The sequence below is a fragment of the Crinia signifera genome, chromosome 1 (assembly GCF_055691185.1).
Source record: "Crinia signifera chromosome 1, ASM5569118v1, whole genome shotgun sequence".
Lineage (NCBI taxonomy): Eukaryota > Metazoa > Chordata > Amphibia > Anura > Myobatrachidae > Crinia > Crinia signifera.
The window spans coordinates 261577277-261596534 of NC_139217.1; the positions used below are offsets into that span (position 1 = coordinate 261577277).

At 43.7% G+C, this 19258-nt stretch overlaps 1 protein-coding gene across 5 annotated transcripts in view; it reads left to right on the forward strand.

Annotated features, from left to right (window-relative positions):
* Positions 1–13922, forward strand: part of OCEL1 (occludin/ELL domain containing 1) — a 37768-nt gene extending 23846 nt beyond the window's left edge. For 2 of the 5 annotated variants that reach the window (XM_083181854.1, XM_083181882.1), the window contains exons 5-6: positions 8477–8527; positions 12580–13922. In XM_083181854.1, the coding sequence (XP_083037980.1) occupies positions 8477–8527; positions 12580–12693 (165 nt within the window). In that variant the 3' untranslated portion in view covers positions 12694–13922. The remainder of the gene's footprint in view (positions 1–8476; positions 8528–12579) is intronic. The other 3 variants (XR_014473363.1, XR_014473364.1, XM_083181864.1) reach the window with 3 other exon arrangements.
* The last annotated feature ends 5336 nt before the right edge of the window (positions 13923–19258 follow it).

Below are 19258 nucleotides of genomic sequence, written 5' to 3' on the forward strand. Positions count from 1 at the left end.
TCTTCAGCGGAGTGTCCCTAATTATCTGTCCTATTATTGTTCTATATAGAACCTGAGCTCTGTACTTTTAGTACAAAATTACCACAGATATTACGATTATTTTACTGTTTTTGTGTGTATATTATATATATTTTTATAATTATACATTTTTTGTAATTTTTGTTGCTTTTATACAGAATGTATTTGTGTAGTAATTGATGCCTTTTTAACCATAAAATTTATACTGTTTAAGGCAGTGAGTCCGTTTCATTCATTTCTGCACACTGATTGGTTGTTCGGAGTATAACCTTGCAAATTGTATATTTAGCAGCGCAAATACACCAACCTCTCTCTTTTTTTGTCCTATTGTGCTTATATTTGTGGGTCAAGGCAAACCCATAGGTGCTATTTGCTGCAGCTAATATACACTTAAACTGACCATCATTAGATCATTATCTCCTTTTTTATTATAAGCGCGGGGGCACTTGTCGGCAGCAGACAGACTTTTTATCTGCCTGTAGCCTGCAAGTAAGAATCCCCTTTTTTAAGAATTCATTCTTAGTCCAGACGTCGAGGAGGAAACATCTCTGAAGCTCTGAAAGTCCCGGGAGCCCGGCAGCGTAAAGAAGAAGAAAGAAGAAAGAAGATAAAGAAATAAGCCCTGGAAAAGAAGACAGAAGACACAAGACCATCCATGGAGGACCTGGTGAGTAGGATTTCCTTCCACAGGTCCACCATGGATTTTCTTCAGACAGGACGCCGACCCCGGAGGCGCCGACACCGGAGCCAGCGACCTACCGATGGGATCAAGATAGGTAAGTATCAGTGTGTGTGTGATGTGTGTATTAAACTTTTATTTTAAATTTGTGTCAGTGTGTTTTGTGTACTATTTTTTGAACTGTGGAACTACAAGTGCCAGCGGGCCCTTTAATGCCCAGCAGGCTGGGACTTGTAGTTCTCCAAGTCCCAGCTTGCTGGCACTTGTAGTGCCACAGTTAAAAACAATAGTTTAATCTTTTTTTTACACTTGAATCAGCCCGATGCCCACCGCCCAGGGGCATCGGGGACAGCACCAGGCTTCACCCTGGTCAGGTAAGTCCTGGAGGGGGTGGACCCCTTTATTGGGGAGGGGGTCCCAACTCCCTCAGGGCCCCTGGCCAGGCTGACTGGTCGGTAGGGATGAATGCTTTGGCCGGGGGGACTTGCATAAAAAGTCTCCCCCCGGCTGTGGTATTACCCTGCTGGCTGGTTTTGCCTGGGGCTGGTTCTTAAAATACGGGGGACCCCTACTCATTTTGTCCCCCGTATTTTGGGAACCAGCCCCAGAGCAGGAGCCTGGGGCTGGTTGTTAAAATTCAGGGAACCCCTATTTGTCGGGTTCCCTGATTTTTAATTACCGGCCCAGGCTCTGTCAGCCTGGTTTTGGCGGTGGGGGGGACCCCACGCTGGTTTTTTATTTATTTATTTTATTTATAATTACACCGCAGCCTGCACGGATCTGACTGATCCGTGCAGGCTAAAACGAGAATACGACAGGAAAATGGTGTTCTATTTTTCTGCCGTATTTTCGTGGACAAAAGCAGACGTATTTTCTATACGGCTGCTAAGTAAATCAGGAACCACCATTCTTTTGAATGGTGATTTCTGTCGTATTGATGGTGTAGACATTCGTATTTGTAAATACAAATACGAATGTTCCATCCCTAGGACTACGAATTGTTGTATTTTGGGGATAGAAAATCACGAGAATACAAATTCGTAAAAAAAAAGGTGTATTTCTCCCTACGAATACACCTTTTTTTCTACGAATCCATATTAGTAAATTTCCCCCTATATAACAAGTGAGTTCCCCATAACATCTACAGGCTCCATTCATCATTTATCAATTGAAATACCATACATCACTCTTTGTCAGCAATAACCACATTGTCTTCTACAAGGACATATTCTTTATTTATCATTCCATCATATATCATCATAAACAGGCTCCCTGCTTATAATTTGGACTTTCCATTTGGACTTTACATTAATTGTATATGTATTTGAGTCTTTTTAATTTTTATTTTAATAAATACTATTATGTGTTTAATTCAGTGCGCTCTCTAATTATACATGAAAAGCCCGATTTTTTTATAACTTTTCCATTTTCTAAACATTTCCATCCTTCACATTCTTCCTGGACTATGATGGTCAATGGATAAGTGTGCCCAGGGCCGTCTTAACAGCAGTGTGGACCCTGGGTAAAGCAATGCACTGGGGCCCTTACCCATTCTCCGCTCCTAGGGGTGGGGGGTGCTATCAGCAGCAGCTTTGATGTCCCACGGGTGGCAGGGGGTGCTCTATCTTTCACTCAACATGTAGGACCTGGAGCAGTAACTTCTGCTAATTACTCCTTTACTGCACAGGTGGTGAGAGGGAGAACACTAACGTGTGGAAGGGGGCACTGAGCTGAATGAAGGGTCCCTTGTAAATGACTTCCAGTGAGGTAGGGTTTTTTTATGCAGTGGAGGGTTGGATAATGGAGTGGACTTAATATTCGTCATTTTCCGGTGGAAGTGCAGCTTGTTTGACTGCAGATATCGTCATTATCTGGAAATAGATTTCTTTTTAGACAAAAAATAGACAAAAATATAAAACTGTATACCAGACATTTGGAGCTGGAGCAGGGAGCGGCTGCTGGAAGGCTGATATCTCTGGTTCTGAGCATGATAGAGACAAGCCGCTAGTGTCCACAGCTTTTGTCATATATTCTCAGAAAAACTCTAAAGGTGCCCACACTAGAACGATTTTTGGGCCGATTGGACAATTTCCGATAAATCGGCTGATATATCGTCCGATGTTTACCGATAATCGGTCGAAAATCTGCCTATTTTGGTCCGATGCGCGGTCACGTGGACCTTTAGCTGAATCTTCTGATCTTACGTGCTGCACAAAAGATCAGAAGATTTAACAAAAGATCCATAGGAACGCACACGGGATCTTAAGAAAAATCTTTGGTAAATATGTGTGCTTGCCTGAAATCTTTTGTCCAGGACGGAAAAAAGATTTCAAGGCTAATTTATGCGCACATCTTACGATCGCAGATCTTTCTAGTGTGTGGGCACCTTAAGTCAGTCAGAACCTGAGAAATCTGACTGGTAAATACAATTAACAGGTCGGATGTGGACTGCTGCTTTGAAGTTGGATATCTCCAGTTCCCCAGGGCCGATTTTCAAAATTCTGGTATCCCTGGAAAAGGGGATCCTCAGTTATCAGTATAGGGCCCTTATACACCTGGGATCCCTGGGCAAGTGCCCATTAAGCCCAAATGAAAAGATGGCCCTGAATGTGCAGAGAGTACCGGTAGGTGAGTGAGGGTAACTGGCCCAAAGGAGACACGGTACATTAATTAGAAGTCCACATTGACACAAAAAAAGTAAAAAATTCATGTTGACTATTTCACATGTCAACGTTTTTTCAGTGTCAACCTTGTGTGTGTTGGCCATGTGGTGTCGACCGAATGACTGTCCACCTAGACAATGCCGACCCTATAAATCTTACCCCGATCAGATAGGGGTCTTCATATTGTGCATGGGTAGGTTACTGTAATGCACCCAAATACAACAAGAAACCTATGCATTGTAGGGTGACATACAGTACTGCTAGTCACGTACAGTACAGCTCCAACTAGCAATAGCTCAGCCATACAAAAAGAAAAGTTTAAATTAAAGAGGTGCCAATATGGTTGTGACTAGTCCCCTTTTGCCGTAAGGACCTGGGGAGGAGAGGGGGAAGGTAGAGGAGGAGCAAGGTCAGAATAAGGGACCCACGCTTCAGGCAGGGTGGCTCACTCCACTCCGCTTTGCGCACCACCTGTTTACTAAAGGCAACCAATGGTGGCGTGTATAGTGAAGGGACAAGCCCTCCATGCCCGAAGCGTGACGAGCGAAGCAAGCCTGAGAGTGTCCATTTGAGTCTCCTGTTCCGACCTTGCTCCTCCTCTCCCTGCCCCCTCTCTTCCCCAGGTCCTTACAGCAAAGGGGAACTAGCTGCTATCGTGCCAATATGCATGACTTTGAAGTGTTGTTTTACTTTTCCCAGAATGCTCATTCTTATCACAGATCGCAGTGCCGTGGAGTATCTGCAGATAGGGAGTGTGCAGAAGTGTGTGCTCATGGTGAACAAATAGGCACACCTGTGCAAATCATGTAGCTGACTATGACTCCCACTTCAGTTTGAAGCTGACAGGTTTTAGACCTATTCCAAGTACAGTATATTCATATTTTCTGGAAGCTAACCTGTTTTACTAAACATTGTTGTATTTGAGGAAAGGATGGTGGAGTGCTAAAAATATATCAATCTATTAAATGGATCAATTAATAATCCTTTCCTCTTTTTGTTTTCTCTGTGTATTTGTATTGGGGACTAGACACCCCCTAGTGTGAGCCGCTTGATCATACATCTCAGTGAGACTCCTGTTTTTTCCAGCTTTGCTGGGAAATAATTGTTTTATTGTTGTATTTAAGGTTAAAGCAGCAGACAAAATTAAATTATTATTAGTAGAAGTAGTAGTAGTAGTACTATATGTTATTTATAAGGCGCCACAAGTGGTTTCCAGTGCCGTACAAATGTCACACATTAGAACCTACAGGGTGCAAACAAGGTAACAATTAGCAGCACAAGTCTCAGTAGACAATAGAGCTGAAATAAATACTGCTTTCACATCGCAAATGCCAGGTCACACGCAGGATGTGGACCCAGAGCAAGGGACCCAAATGGACCCTCGCATCAGCTCCGGTTCAGATCAGCCCGTCTCTGTTGCAGAGCTGTGGGAGGATCAGAGTTACCCACACTTGCGCAGACTGGGAAAATCATTCATTGGTGAGTGAGTTACAAATGGAACTGCAGCTGGAAACGATCAATGTTATTTTCACATGCCATTTGTAGACTTGCTAAAGGCAGTATTTCACTATGGCAAGCGTTGCTTAACTGATCACAGACCGCTGCAATTTCATACAACAGCGATCGATTCTGAATAACCCCCATAGATGGTAGCTGACTGTGGGGGAGATTCTCTAAGAATCTCCGCCCCCTTCGCTGCCCATCGCATTTATAATTATTGCATATGTTGTAACATATGCGATAATTATAGCAAAGGACAGCTCTTGCGTTAAGAGCTGTCCTTTGCGGTGAGAGTCGCCGGGTCCCAGCAGATCCCGGCGGCTCCCCCCTCCCTCCTCACACACCCGGCGCTGCTGCTGCTGCTGCTGTGCCGGGCTCTCCTCCTCCCTGCACCCGGAAGAGGATCAGTGCAGGGAGAAGGTCACAGGTCCGGGCAGCACTGCGCTGTGCTGCCCGGACACAGGTGAGGGGGCGATGCGGGGCGGCGGAGGTCCGTGCGGGGCGGCGGAGGGTTGCGGTAGAAGCCCATTGGCTTCTATGGGGCATTGCCAGATTTTTCTGGCGAAGCCCCCCGCCGCGGTAACCCGGCGGGGGATGCTTACAGCATCCCAAAATGCGGTAAAAAACCCGATAACGGGGTTTTTACCGCATTTTTAGCTTAGAGAATCTCCCCCATAGTAGATTATAACGATAGCTGTAATTGAAGTGTGAGAGAAGAGGGCTGTGAGAACAGGAGGGAAGTGGGCAGTGTTCCCTCTAAGCTGTGCGCGTGTGTGCACGCATACAACTCGACGAGCGTGCGCACAGACATTACAACAGAGCAGCAGTGGATTGTTTTTGCAGTTGTAGACTCAATTAATGTGTGTTTCACCCATTAACTACATTGTGTGCTGCGTTTTGAATGTTCAAATGTTTAATATAATTTTGAAGTAAATTTAACACAAATGCTGAACGTCATTTTCCAGTTATATATAAGTTACGCACAAAAATTTAAATTTCCTTCCAAAGTTGCACAGCCAAAATCTTTTGCCCCACACCGCCTTCGTAAAATTAGAGGGAACATTGGAAGTGGGCCCTGCACCAAGGAACTAACTGTCTAGAGGGAATATGTTTAGAGAAAGGTTTGTCAGTCGCACAGAGGTAGATTTATTGTAACAAACGGGTGGACCCTCATAGCATAATTGATTAATTGAATATATGTAAATGCGAGGGTGTGCTACCAGAGGCACAGACAGGATATTTTAAGGAGGACAGAAAAGAGTGCCTTTTCTTGGTGCACCTAGAGAAATAATACTTAGTAAAACATCACTTTTATTGAGTTCATTTAAAATAGTTGCGAAGATATAAAAAGGACTGGACAACACATAAGACAACAAATAGTGATTTTTAAAAAGGATGAGAATCCTCACCTAGCGGGACCCCACTACCCGTTATCACCGTTATTATTTATAATAGATATAGTGTGGCACGGAAGACTTGTTTATATTACCAAAGTCATGTAATGTGGATAAGTCAGGTTTGTAACTTTATCATATACAATGTATCACAATAGTCCTGAGGCTCACTTATTGCAGCCACCAGCACGCGCTTGAACACGGATGTGATGCCGTTTCAGCGCTGCTGTTAGGCTTGCTGGAGCCAGTAGTTCCACAACCTGCGTTCCAACCGCAGAGCTGAGTCTGAGGTGTGCCTGTGTGCACTCCCTCGCTCATGTGGATCTAGAACAGGCAGGGACACACACGGCTCTGGCGCCAGAGACCGTGTCAGTGTACTGATTGGGGACCGTGTCCAACGGAAACCCCAATGTAGCCAACAACAAATATATATACAGTTTGTAAGTGGGGAGGGGAAAGTGGGGTATTAGACACACTAGGTGTGTAGTTAGTCGAGCGTACGCTTTCGCAAAAAAGCTTCCTCAGGACCACTGGGCAAGCAGCCGGAAGCTCCTTAAGTACCAGTTCCTCCATGCATATTCATGATATGCAAATTAGGGTGGGAGTGGATTAATCAACTCATTAGTGTTAACACTAATGAGTTGATTAATCCACTCCCACCCTAATTTGCATATCATGAATATGCATGGAGGAACTGGTACTTAAGGAGTTTCCGGCTGCTTGCCCAGTGGTCCTGAGGAAGCTTTTTTGCGAAAGCGTACGCTCGACTAACTACACACCTAGTGTGTCTAATACCCCACTTTCCCCTCCCCACTTACAAACTGTATATATATTTGTTGTTGGCTACATTGGGGTTTCCGTTGGACACGGTCCCCAATCAGTACACTGACACGGTCTCTGGCGCCAGAGCCGTGTGTGTCCCTGCCTGTTCTAGATCCACATGAGCGAGGGAGTGCACACAGGCACACCTCAGACTCAGCTCTGCGGTTGGAACGCAGGTTGTGGAACTACTGGCTCCAGCAAGCCTAACAGCAGCGCTGAAACGGCATCATATCCGTGTTCAAGCGCGTGCTGGTGGCTGCACTAAGTGAGCCTCAGGACTATTGTGATACATTGTACAGTATATGATAAAGTTACAAACCTGACTTATCCACATCACATGACTTTGGTAATATAAACAAGTCTTCCGTGCCACACTATATCTATTATAAATAATAACGGTGATAACGGGTAGTGGGGTTCCGCTAGGTGAGGATTCTTATCCTTTTTAAAAATCACTATTTGTTGTCTTATGTGTTGTCCAGTCCTTTTTATATCTTCGCAACTATTTTAAATGAACTCAATAAAAGTGATGTTTTACTAAGTATTATTTCTCTAGGTGCACCAAGAAAAGGCACTCTTTTCTGTCCTCCTTAAAATGTCTAGAGGGAATAGACAGCAAGTTACAGGAAGAAGACTATTTTTGCCGTTTAGATTATTGCTGCTTTAAATCTATGGACTAGATCCCTGGATTTGATTTGCGGGCGACCATATTGCCAGTAATGGGAGTGTTCCCAGGCGATAAATCGCCGGGTGCGAGCTCCCGTTTTCAGCCCCGTTCTAATCGCTGGTCTCAGGAGCTTGCTCCTGCGACCAACTGATTACCTCTGCGACACCGCCGGCAGAGGTTTCCTTTCATCAGCGACCATCTCTGGTCGCTGATGAAAAGGAGAGACTGAGCAATATATTGCTCAGCAATATATGGCTGAACAATATATCTCCCCCGTGTGTATGGGGCCTTAGACTTGCCTTTTGCCTATTCACAGGCGGTAGGGAACATTGGGTTGACCTTCATGTTTTTTTATTTTGAATGTCGGCACCGTATCGGTGCACTCGGCACACTATTTTATTCTCCCACCACTCCCTAGTGGACGGTAGGGCATGAAATACTGCCTGTCGGCACATGTCGGCTAAAAAGACAGTGAAAAAACCCATGTCGACCTTCCTCATGATGACCTAATGCTTGTGTCAACCAAATTACCCTGTTGGCCTAGACTCATGTCAACCTTTGTGGGTGTCGACCTAAGGCCTGTCAATCTTCAGTGGTCGACCTAATGAATGTCGACCTTCCTGTGGTCAACCTAGTGACCTTACAGGCATTAAGAAATATCAGTCACCTGCAAATAATTCTATTAACATCAATGCCAAAGTCACTAACCACTAATTTACTTGTACTATTACAGGCACCAGACAGGGTTAAAGCCATTGCTGAAAAATATGGGCAGAAAAAAAATGTACGTATGCATATCATAGAATCTGCAATATCAGTCATATAAACTATGCCAAAAAGGGTTCTGTCTGACTTAAAGTTGAAGTACTAAGGTGCTTACACTATTAGTTATACACTTTGCACTGTGGGCCTGATTCTGGTTCACTTGCAAAAAGCAAACTCTCTCTCTAATGGACAAAACCATGTGCACTGCAGGTGGGGCAGATGTAACATGTGCAGAAAGAGTTAGATATGGGGTTTGTACTTCATGCTGATATCTATATTGCAGTGTCAAAATAAAGCAGCCAGTATTTACCCTGCACAGAAACAAAATAACTCACCAAAATCTAATTCTCTCTGCACATGTTACATCTGCCCCACCTGCAGTGCACATGGTTTTGTCCATTAGAGAGAGAATTTGTTTTTGCGAGTGAATCAGAATCAGGCCCTTTATGTATCTATTAGGGATGTGCACCCTTTTGGGTTTTATATTTTGGATCTGTATCTCCATCATGTTTTGGACCTTTGTGGGTTTTGGTTTTGGATCATTAGAGAGATGTACTATTAGCTGGAGAGTTCAGTATGTAAGCAGCCAATCAAAAAAAAAAAAAACACTGCATGGTGCTGCTGATATCATCCTTGCACTAGGGATGGCCATCGTTGTGATCAACATTGATGGTTGTCATTGATGGTGATAGTAGAAATGGTCATCGATGGCAGCATAATATGTAATGGATGATCATTTATGATTTTAACTATCAAAGGTCATCCATTTTCTTTGACTGATTGGCATGTGGGCCATTTAGAAACAGAGGATGGGGTTTCATGTCAGGGGCAGAGCTATGGGTGTCACGTCACCTTCAAGAAAAAAAGAAACTATTCAGTTATGCTGTGCCATCGATGGAGGGGAACCATCTGTTTCTCCCCCATTGATGACAAAACTATTCTACATCGCCATAAACCATCGATGATTATGAATTATCGATGGTCAACGGCCATCCCAACCTTGCACTAGCCCTCTGGCACATACTGTAGATAGGCCTCCTGCTGTTAGACTGACTTCAATGGACATTGATGAGGGATTGAACTCTTAAAAAACATTATTTACCATGCATCCCATGGGCAGGGCCGGATTAGCAATGGGCTTGATGGAGCTACAGCTCCAGACCCAATCTCCAAATAGTCCATTTTGTAGATGAGGACTGGGGCTTTCAAACGAGCTCAGCCCGCATCGCTAGCCCCTCAGAAACTGGAGATACCGCCGGGCAAAGCTGGAACATTTTCCCCATAGGATAACATGGGACCCTCTAATTTCAACCCCGACCCAGGTCCGGCGGCTGCCAGTTCCCCCCTGGCATCATAGAAGCTCCAGATCTCATTCGAACCCAAATCGCTGGGCCTTCAATCTGATACCAGGCTGGTTCATATGGGTTAATTGGTTACAGATATATAGCAGATAAACCAATTTTTTTTATTTCTGATATGTCATTTCATGGCTGTTCATGTTTTTTGAGGGGAAATGTCTCTGGAACCAAATGGCCCAGTTTCATAGGACCAAAATCATTGGAAGCCCACTTAAAAGTTCTTCAAAAAGATAATGTAAATGGGTCAGTTGGTTCCAAAGATATAGCCGGTTAAACGATATAGCCGGTTAAAGGAGGGGGGGTAGATTCTCTCCCCTTCACATCAGAGAATGCAGGGACTAGGCCGGTGTAAAAGGTATCCTATTCCCGGGTAAATGCCTGCATTTTCTGGTGTGAGAGGGGTATTATAGGGGTATTATTTCAAATAACCGGGACCTGCAGTGCTCTCAATACAGCAGGACAGCCCCCTGCTCTCTGCCTGGCTGTCACTTCTGCCCGGCGGCGGCTGTCCTCCAGTTACCGCGAGCATGTAATGGAAATTATGTTGTGTTGCTTAACATGTAAAGGGCATTATGGTGTAAATTTTGAATGCGCGCCTTTGGCGCACAATATGCCTGTTTGTGGGGCATATTGTGAATTTTGGATCAATCCATTTGGTATAGTGTGTATTTTGGCTCAATCCATGTGGCAAAATGTTAATTTTGCCTTAATCTATGTGGCATAATGTGAATTTTGACTCAATCCATGTGCCATAGTGTGAATTTTGGCTCATTCCTTGTGGCATAATGTGTAAGAGGCAAGCACAGTATAAGGGGGCTACTATTGTGTTGCATGATTTGTATAAGAGGTATATGGTGTGGTAAACTTAGGTGACCTCATAAAAGGTACTGAAATATTGTCTACCACAGGGTTGCCTACCTGACCCTATCCTTCAGGGAGAAAATTCCCTTTCCTGGACTTCCCTGGTAATGTATAATTATTATCACCTGTTGTGAAACACCTTTCTTATCGATTAACTAGTTCACCACAGGTGATGGTAATCATACATGACCAGGGAAGTCCAAGAACAGAGCATTTTCTCCCTGAAGGAGAGGGTCAGGTAGACAACCCTGGTCTACCGAGGGGATGCAGTTAGAATCCCGGGGGTTGGAATCCCAGCGTTTAAACTCCCGACGCTGGAATCCCGACCGCCGAAATCCCGACACTTTCTCCCTCTATGGGTGTCCAATAAATTCATGTGCCGAGCATAGCGAGCCCGCAAGGGGCGGGGGGGGGCGATCCACATCCCCCCGTTGTCGGGATTTCGGCGGTTGGTATTTAGTACCAATTCCCTACCAAGTTTTGGCTTTCAGTATTTTTATTATGACTGGAATGCCGCCTCACCCCGCAAGTATCTTAGGAAATCGGCGTCCTGTGGAGGGCACTCTGCAATATATCTCCCTGCATCCTGTGAGTGTCGGAATTTGTATATATGCATTAAACTGCACCAGCACTTTTCCTAATAAATTTGGAGCCTTATGTGTGCCGCCTACTTTCCTGCAACCTACAATCACACACAGGGCATAAATAGCGCTATACCAGCAACATATTCCTTGCTGTAGGAAATGCTGCATGGTTTGTGCTGTGCTATTGGTTTGGAATGTTGACACTGCTGCTAAGCTCCTGATGAAGGTCCTTATAGGACGTAAACATTGAGTATCATGTATTCTACAATTATTCCGTTGATACATATTCATTAAAAGTCACAGCTGGTTTTATTTGCATATCAGTGCTGACGATACATGGTTGGCACTGAAGCCCAAAGTCTGCAGCCGCCACTGGAAGGTAAGTATATTCTATTTCCCTCTTTTCTATGCAAGGCCCTTGCATATGCCAACCTCTTTGCCATTTTCCACCCTTTACTAAACCCTTTGCACTTTTCCTATGCCAGCCCCTGCCTTTTCCAGCCTGTAAACACACACACACACACATTTTATATATAATTAGTTGAAAGTATTTACACAAATAGAGTCACACCCGTGAGCAGACTACCAAACCAGAACACTGGTTATGCCCCCCACATTATTAGGTGCTGGCCACAACCCCTATTATTGTGCATAATAGGCCCTTAATAATTTTCACACTGCCCAAGGGGGGCAGGGAAGGGGGGGGGGGTGTGAAGCTGGCTTTGGGATTCTTGCATTCCCTTCAAGGGGGCCTGCAACACCATTTGATTTTCAGGTTCCTCTCGTTGATCCAGGAGAGTAGGCAAGTAAGACTTATGGCTGATATGTCATTATATCTAGCAACACAATCATACTGGAAGCTCTTAATTTTATGGCAACTACAAACAGCCTTGCTTTGTACATAATGATTCATGCCCAGGTGTATAACTGATAAAATATGGAAATCAATGCCAAAGAAAAGCTTATCACAAAAATCATAAATAAAAGGATTCAGCTAAGCATAACATGAATCCACTGCCTAAAACATTTGAACAGAAAATGTAACTTTCTTGGCAAACTTAGTTTCATTGAGTATTACTGATGTGAGTGTGACCTGGGGATTGAAGCTGCAGCACAACATTCCTAAGAGTGTTTGGTCAGCTGACTTTGGAGACAGCTCCACTAAGTCCAGCACCATAATGTGCACTAATCGATGTACACTAGGAGGAATTTCCTTAAAAATACTATGTATCATAATTTGAAAAATGTACGTAATCTATTCCCGACAGGATCCTGCATTTAAAGAAAAACGGGAAAGGTGTATCTACTTAAAGGGGAAGCTGACCCACATCAAGAAGCAGATTCAAGAATATGACCGAAAAGAAGACTCTGTTTACTTCTGAAACCTTATATAGATCTGCAGCTATTCAAGAGCCAAGTGTTTGCTCTATGAAATAAATGAGCCACTTCAAACCTCGGAGCTGGTCACAAAATGACACTATTAATTGGGCAGCACGGATGGTGTAATGGTTAGCATTGCTGCCTCACAGCACTGAGGTCATGGGTTTGATTCTTACAATGGTCCTAACTGTGTGGAGTTTGTATATTCTACCCTTGCTTGAGTGGGTTTACTCTGGGTACTCTGGTTCCTCCCACATTCTAAAAATATACTGGTAGGATAATTTGCTCCCAACAAATAAGCCCTAGAATGTCTGTGTGCGTGTAGATGTGGGAATATAGATTGTAAGCTCCAATGAGGCAGGGACTGATGTGAATGTTCAAATATTAATATCAAGTAAAGCGCTGCGGAATATGTGTGCGCTATATGAATAAATAAAATAAATTAAGTACTGTTTAGTTACATTGTGTGTATACATTTCTATGTGTATGTGTATGTACAGTATATAGGCAAAGATTTTTATCAGGAAGTCTGAATACCTTAATTTAAATATGTATGTTTATAACACACTGAACTTTGCTTTTAGCAGCTTAATCATTTACTGTATGTGTTGCACAATTTGCAGATATTGTATAGTGATGCCCCTTTCACACTGCACAAATAACTCCTGTCCGACCCAGGTCACTGTGTGGTGTGAAAGGGTCCTTTGAAAAATCCTGAGTCCAGTAACCCGGCACTCTGACCCGGGTAAAAAGAAGAGTTTTACCTGGACCAGGGTTGCTGGACAATATGAACGGGTAACCCAGATCCAGCAGCCCGGGTCCCATTCACTTCTATGGAGGAGGCAGCATCATTACCTTAGCGCTGCCTCCTCCCCTGTCCCCGCCTGATGCGCCCCTGCTATGCCCCCCCCCCCCTCCCAGATGACATCAGCAAACCGGCAATAATCTGGGGGCGCTATGATCCGCAGTTGGCGCAAATGCCAGGTCACTCTCAGGATGGACCCATGTCCGTATGTCGGGTATGACCCGGCATTTGCGATGTGAAAGCGGTATAATTAGTATCATAATACACTGAACAGAGCTTGTGGTCTGTGAACACTTATCACATACTGTATTAACTGCAGATTTCCTTTCCTGGCATCACGCATATAAGCTAACAGTTCCCCATATGGGTATGTGTATCTGATGAAATAACCTGTGTAACTTATACCACTCAAAATGCACTTATCAAAGCAATAAATAATATTTTAAAAAGTGGTCTACATCTATGTAATATATATTTTTCAAGTTAAAACAATGTCATACCATTTACTTTACAGTGACGGTGAGAGGACAGACAGCAGCGGTGCAGTAATTACTCCTACTTTCTCCCTGTCCCCCCCCCCCCCCCCTTCACACCCTTCCTACTCAGTGCCTAACAACCCCCCCGCCCCCCCGCCTGTGCCTAAACCTAAACCTCCCTCTCCGCTGCCTAATCCTAACAATCTCCAATGTAGCTCATCCCTAACCCCCCTTCTTAGTGACTAACCCTACCCCTTACTACCCACAGACTTAAGGCCTCCTTACACTTGTCCATCTTATTGTACTGATTGACTCGAGATTTATCCTATGTGCAGGAGGATCAATCTCTTGCAATCGCTTGGTTATACTCAATGGCACGGGATTGTGCATTGGGTCCTACACATCAGGCACATAAGATTTTGTCAGACAGACACATCAGATTTTGTCATATAAATTGGCCCAATCCATCTGAATTGGGTCAAATCTGACAAAATCTCACAAGTGTAAGGGGCCCCTTACCCTCCACCTGCTCCGCAGCCTAACTAACCTCCTAGTGTCTAAACCGCACTTTACCATCCATCTTAGTTACAATCAGAATAAGGGAAGTTGTGTTCTGGCCACAAATTAGCACCTCCCTCTTCACTGTCTCAGGTTCTTATATTAAGGGTCGAATTGCCAGACTGGTCAACCCTGGATATAAGGTTGGGTGCTTTCACACCGCACCTCAACCCAGGTCGATCTGGCAACAACCGGCCAATAACCGGGTTTGAGGTGCCGTGTAAAAGGGGTGTTATTTGCATTTAAAACAGGAAGTTCAATGACATTGGCTCACTAGGATGCATCTATTTACTGCCTAGCAAGCGGGTAAATGCCAGCCCACCAAATGCATGCCCCAGCAGCAACTGAATCCCCGTGACACTATGCGATAGTGTGCTAGTATGTGTGTGCTTACACATCCGCTCGCATGCGGCCACACAGAGGAAAAATAATTTGATGGTCGCTCACCATGGAATAATTTTTTCTCCATTTGCAGATAAAAGTAAGCTTGGACTTACTTTTATCTTGCACAGTGATGGATGAAATGGGGGCGGGTACTGACATCTTGTGACATCAGCTGCCCGCGCGGAGCAGGCACGGGCATGTCTGCATTCACAGGGGTACTCCCAGGGTTTCTTTGGATGCCAAAAGTGCCAAATGGCAAGTCCGGCCATGTTTCTATTGAACACACTGCGGTAACTCACTGCAAGATAGATGTGCGTCTCACTTTGACAATATGTTTTTTTTTTTTAAACAATGTTTTGAGTTATTTAAAGCATTCTTCTATATACATATTAGCAAATGACTACCGAAATGGTCTTCTGCTCACTTTTAGTCCATCCTCACCACCACCACCACCACCACTTCCATCATTATAGAGTATATTTATTATCATTTGCATTCTGCCATGACAAGTCCATGTTACTGCAATTCACAGCCATGTCAAATCTTTATTCATCCAATTTATGATAGAAGCCAGTTCTAAAATAAGTAAGTAATGTGATTGCTTTATGATTACTTCCTGCTTTGTACTTTCGGTGTTGCTATAGCACCATCATCCATTGGCACATGCTCAAACCGAGTGTTTGGAACCATCTCACTGATAATGTTGCAGGTAGTCCATGAGCTAATATACTGTAGGGCTAATTCAGCATGGATCACTAAATAGACAATTTGCAAATGTAGCGATTATCTGCAGATAAATACCTATCGAATCATGCTTGCACATGGGTTATTAACTACAGAAAATGTGTATGGATCATAATTGTAGTCCCCTCGCAGTTTGACTGACAGTTTGACCGGTCTTTAGGGGTGGAAACATGCCCAGACATATTTAAAGGAGGGTTTGTGATGTCAGGAATGACCACTTCCACCCTGACTTAGCCGCAGATTAGTGGAAGCCTCAGACCTACTAACAGTTGCATAGACAGTATAATCCTGGGGTAGCCAACGAGAGCTACCAACAGTGCATGTTTGCAGGTCTCCTCACAGAATCACAAGTGAGCTCATTAGCTCCATCTGTGTATCTCTTAAAATGTGTCAGTGATTAATGAGTGCAGCTGTGCAGCAGCTAGGTTGTCTGGAAAATGTGAACTGTTGGTAGCTCTCGAGGGCTAGGGTTGGCTACCACTGGTATAATCCCTTCAATGGTTCGCAAAAAAAAGCAAATATGTGCAAAAATGTATAGATTATCAATCCATTCGCAATTCTTATCAATTCATTCGCAAAGAGTTTACTATTTCTTTCTGGGTGGAGAGATCCATTCTTAATTAGCCCCATCTAACCATCTGAAGAAGACGTGCTAAACTCCAGAATGCAAAATGTGATAAATCTGGCAGCACAGCAGACTCACAGAAACCTATTGGGGGCTGAGGCTACTCTGTACTACATTTTTAGGATACTTAATATTTGAAGGTAATTTTCAAGTATTTTCTAAGGATATGCCACAAATATACTTTAAGAAATGGTCCCTGGTGCCTCACTTTTGTGGTATCCAGGGGTAAATGCAGGATTTCAAAAGGAGGGTGAGTAGTACCAGCAGAAGTCACCTTGTCCCCTTATTCCAGGTGTTAGTGGGGCTCCTGAAACAGATCGGAATAGCTATGCAGTAGGAGCAGTGGGTGCACCGCAGAGCTCTATTTGAAGAGCAGCTGTCACACTTGGATCCTGCTGTAAACCACACAGGTACTGCTGTACATGTAGGTGCCCCTTCAGGGCTTGGAACCCAGTGGCAGATGTCTCATCTGGGAGCTACTTCCCTTTGGGAGTGTCGTGCAGGGGTGAAAGGTGCATGGGTGTATGGTCGAGAGATAGAAGTAGAGTGTAGGGACACTAAAAGGAGGGAGTGAGAGGTACATGGGTGAGAGATGGAAGGAGAGGTGCAGGGACACTATAAGGAGGGAGTTAGAGGTACAGTGGTGAGAGATGGTAAGAGAGGGTGCTCAAAGAAGAGAGTATGGGAGGAGGGAGTAAAATGTGCAGTGTTAAAGAGGAATAGAGGCTAGGAGAGGTGCAGGGGGTAACTAAGGGAAAGAGGAAGTAAGAGTAGCAGGGGTGATGTGAGAGACATTAAGTAAAGGGGAAATAGGACAGATATGAAGAAGAGATGGATGGACACAGGGGAGGTAGGGAACACAGGTTGCATAACTTTATATATATTATTATTTTTTCTGTAAAAAGTGTTAAAGTATGTAAAATATTTTACCATTTCTAAAGCTTCTAGAGTTCTAGGTGCACCTGAAACCCCCATCCATTCTGTCAAATTTTCCATACCCCAACTTCTAAATTCCCACTTCAACTACTGGACAGGATACATCCAAAAACAAAAGTTGATGTAAGCATTTTACTTCACTTGTTTTTGCATAGAGGACAGCATAGCTAAAACTTGGCTCATCTGACACCTCTCTCCCCTAAAGCAAGTTTAAAAAAGTAATGCTCAGGAACTGGGTGGTACTGTACGGCCATGATACCTGGTAAATAGGCTTCCCAAAGTAAAAGCATTCTTAGGCTGGGGCCACACAAAGCAGCACAGCGCGTCTGCAGTCTCCTATGTGGCCCACCCACACATTAGTGGTGTTGCCGCAGTTGCCAGGCCCTACCATAGCATTCTTCAGTAGGACCAGATGTTACAATGGATGGATTTATGGAAGTGCGGCTGTGCCATACTGTGTAATCTAAAAAAGAAAAGTGTAACTGCGCTACATCTAAATATATGCAACAGGTGTCTCAAAATCAATCAAATTTATTAAAACATAATAAAGAAATTTAGGGATAAAAATCAGTGGTACCAAATGTATATTATGGATAAAGTCACCCCAATGTCCAGATGGAATGTATGCCAATGTCCGTTCCTAGACTACCTTCCTTTTTGTTCCCAAATGTAAAAAGCCAATTGATGGATTATGTTGAAGAGAACTATACAAACAATAATAAGGCGCAGACTAAAAATCTAATTAATTGCTCTGAATAAATACTTGTAGGATAAGGTAGCAACTGGTATGCAGCTCCCAGCAAAGGTTAATAGAATAGAAATACACAAATTATTGAGAGTGCATAAGAACCAGTAAAAAATTAAACATTTATTAAAAACAACAGTGTTGCCTAATTACCGTATCTACCATTTTAAGTGTCTAATACTGTTGTTTTTAATAAATGTTTAATTTTTTACTGGTTCTTATGCGCTCTCAATAATTTGTGTATTTCTATTATGTTGAAGAGAGACTGCGCTCTCTGGCCATAGGGATGTCTGATGGAGAGTCCCGTTTTAGTGTGGCTGGCCGATTGAATCCTGATGCAAAACAGGCTGTGGTGGGGGAGGAAGGCTGGTCCAGTTGTGGCAATCCGTGTAACTATTGTAATCCAAGTGGTGGGTGTCCAAACAGAAAGTCACCAACGCGTTTCACTTAAGAGCTTTTTAAAGGTGATCATGATTGCATGTATTTAGATGTAGCGCAGTTACACTTTTCTTTTTTAGGTTCACATTTTTGGGTTTGACACCCCTCATTACTTAACTGCAGCTCAGCAATCCCACTCCTCCCGAGGCGCCTTCATAGGACACTTGGTGTCCTACTTTCTCTTTTACTGTATCCGTACTGTGTAATGCAAGAAATCTGGATGGCAGTTGCTGGATCCTGTTCTGCAGGATTCAGCCAGAACACTGTGTGTTGCCCCACACATCCTCCTTGGGGCCAAGCGGGTCCCACTCAATGGGAACTGCTTGCCCGCTATGTGTAGCCCCAGCTTTCCCACCAGTATTAGAACTGTTATAACCAGCAGTAAGAAAAAGGCAGTTGGAAAATTGTGCTTACCTGCCATCCTCCGGTTCCATTATGTGCTGTTGAATACAGTTATGCCTCTGTTCGTCCACACCGCTTCTGAACAGCAGACACTAACCAAGGAAAAATGGGCATAAAGGGGCAGATATACATATTGGGAAGGGACAAAAGCACATACTGTGTCGTAAAAATGACAGAAGCAGATATGATAAAAAGAGGGCAAAGATGAGAAGGGATTAGACGGTATGGAACAGAGGCACACATGGTAAACAGTAGAAACAATACTCTAATTTAATGTATGGTATAAAACCCCACATATAGAAGAACCTTGTACCTAAAAATAAAAATACATTCCCATTGACCAATTGGTTGTGAAAAGGACATTTTGCTGATGTAACAAAGCACACATCCAATGTATAACGGAGACATGTGATAAATGAAAAGGGGTGCTATGCTCCCCCATCATATCAGTTAG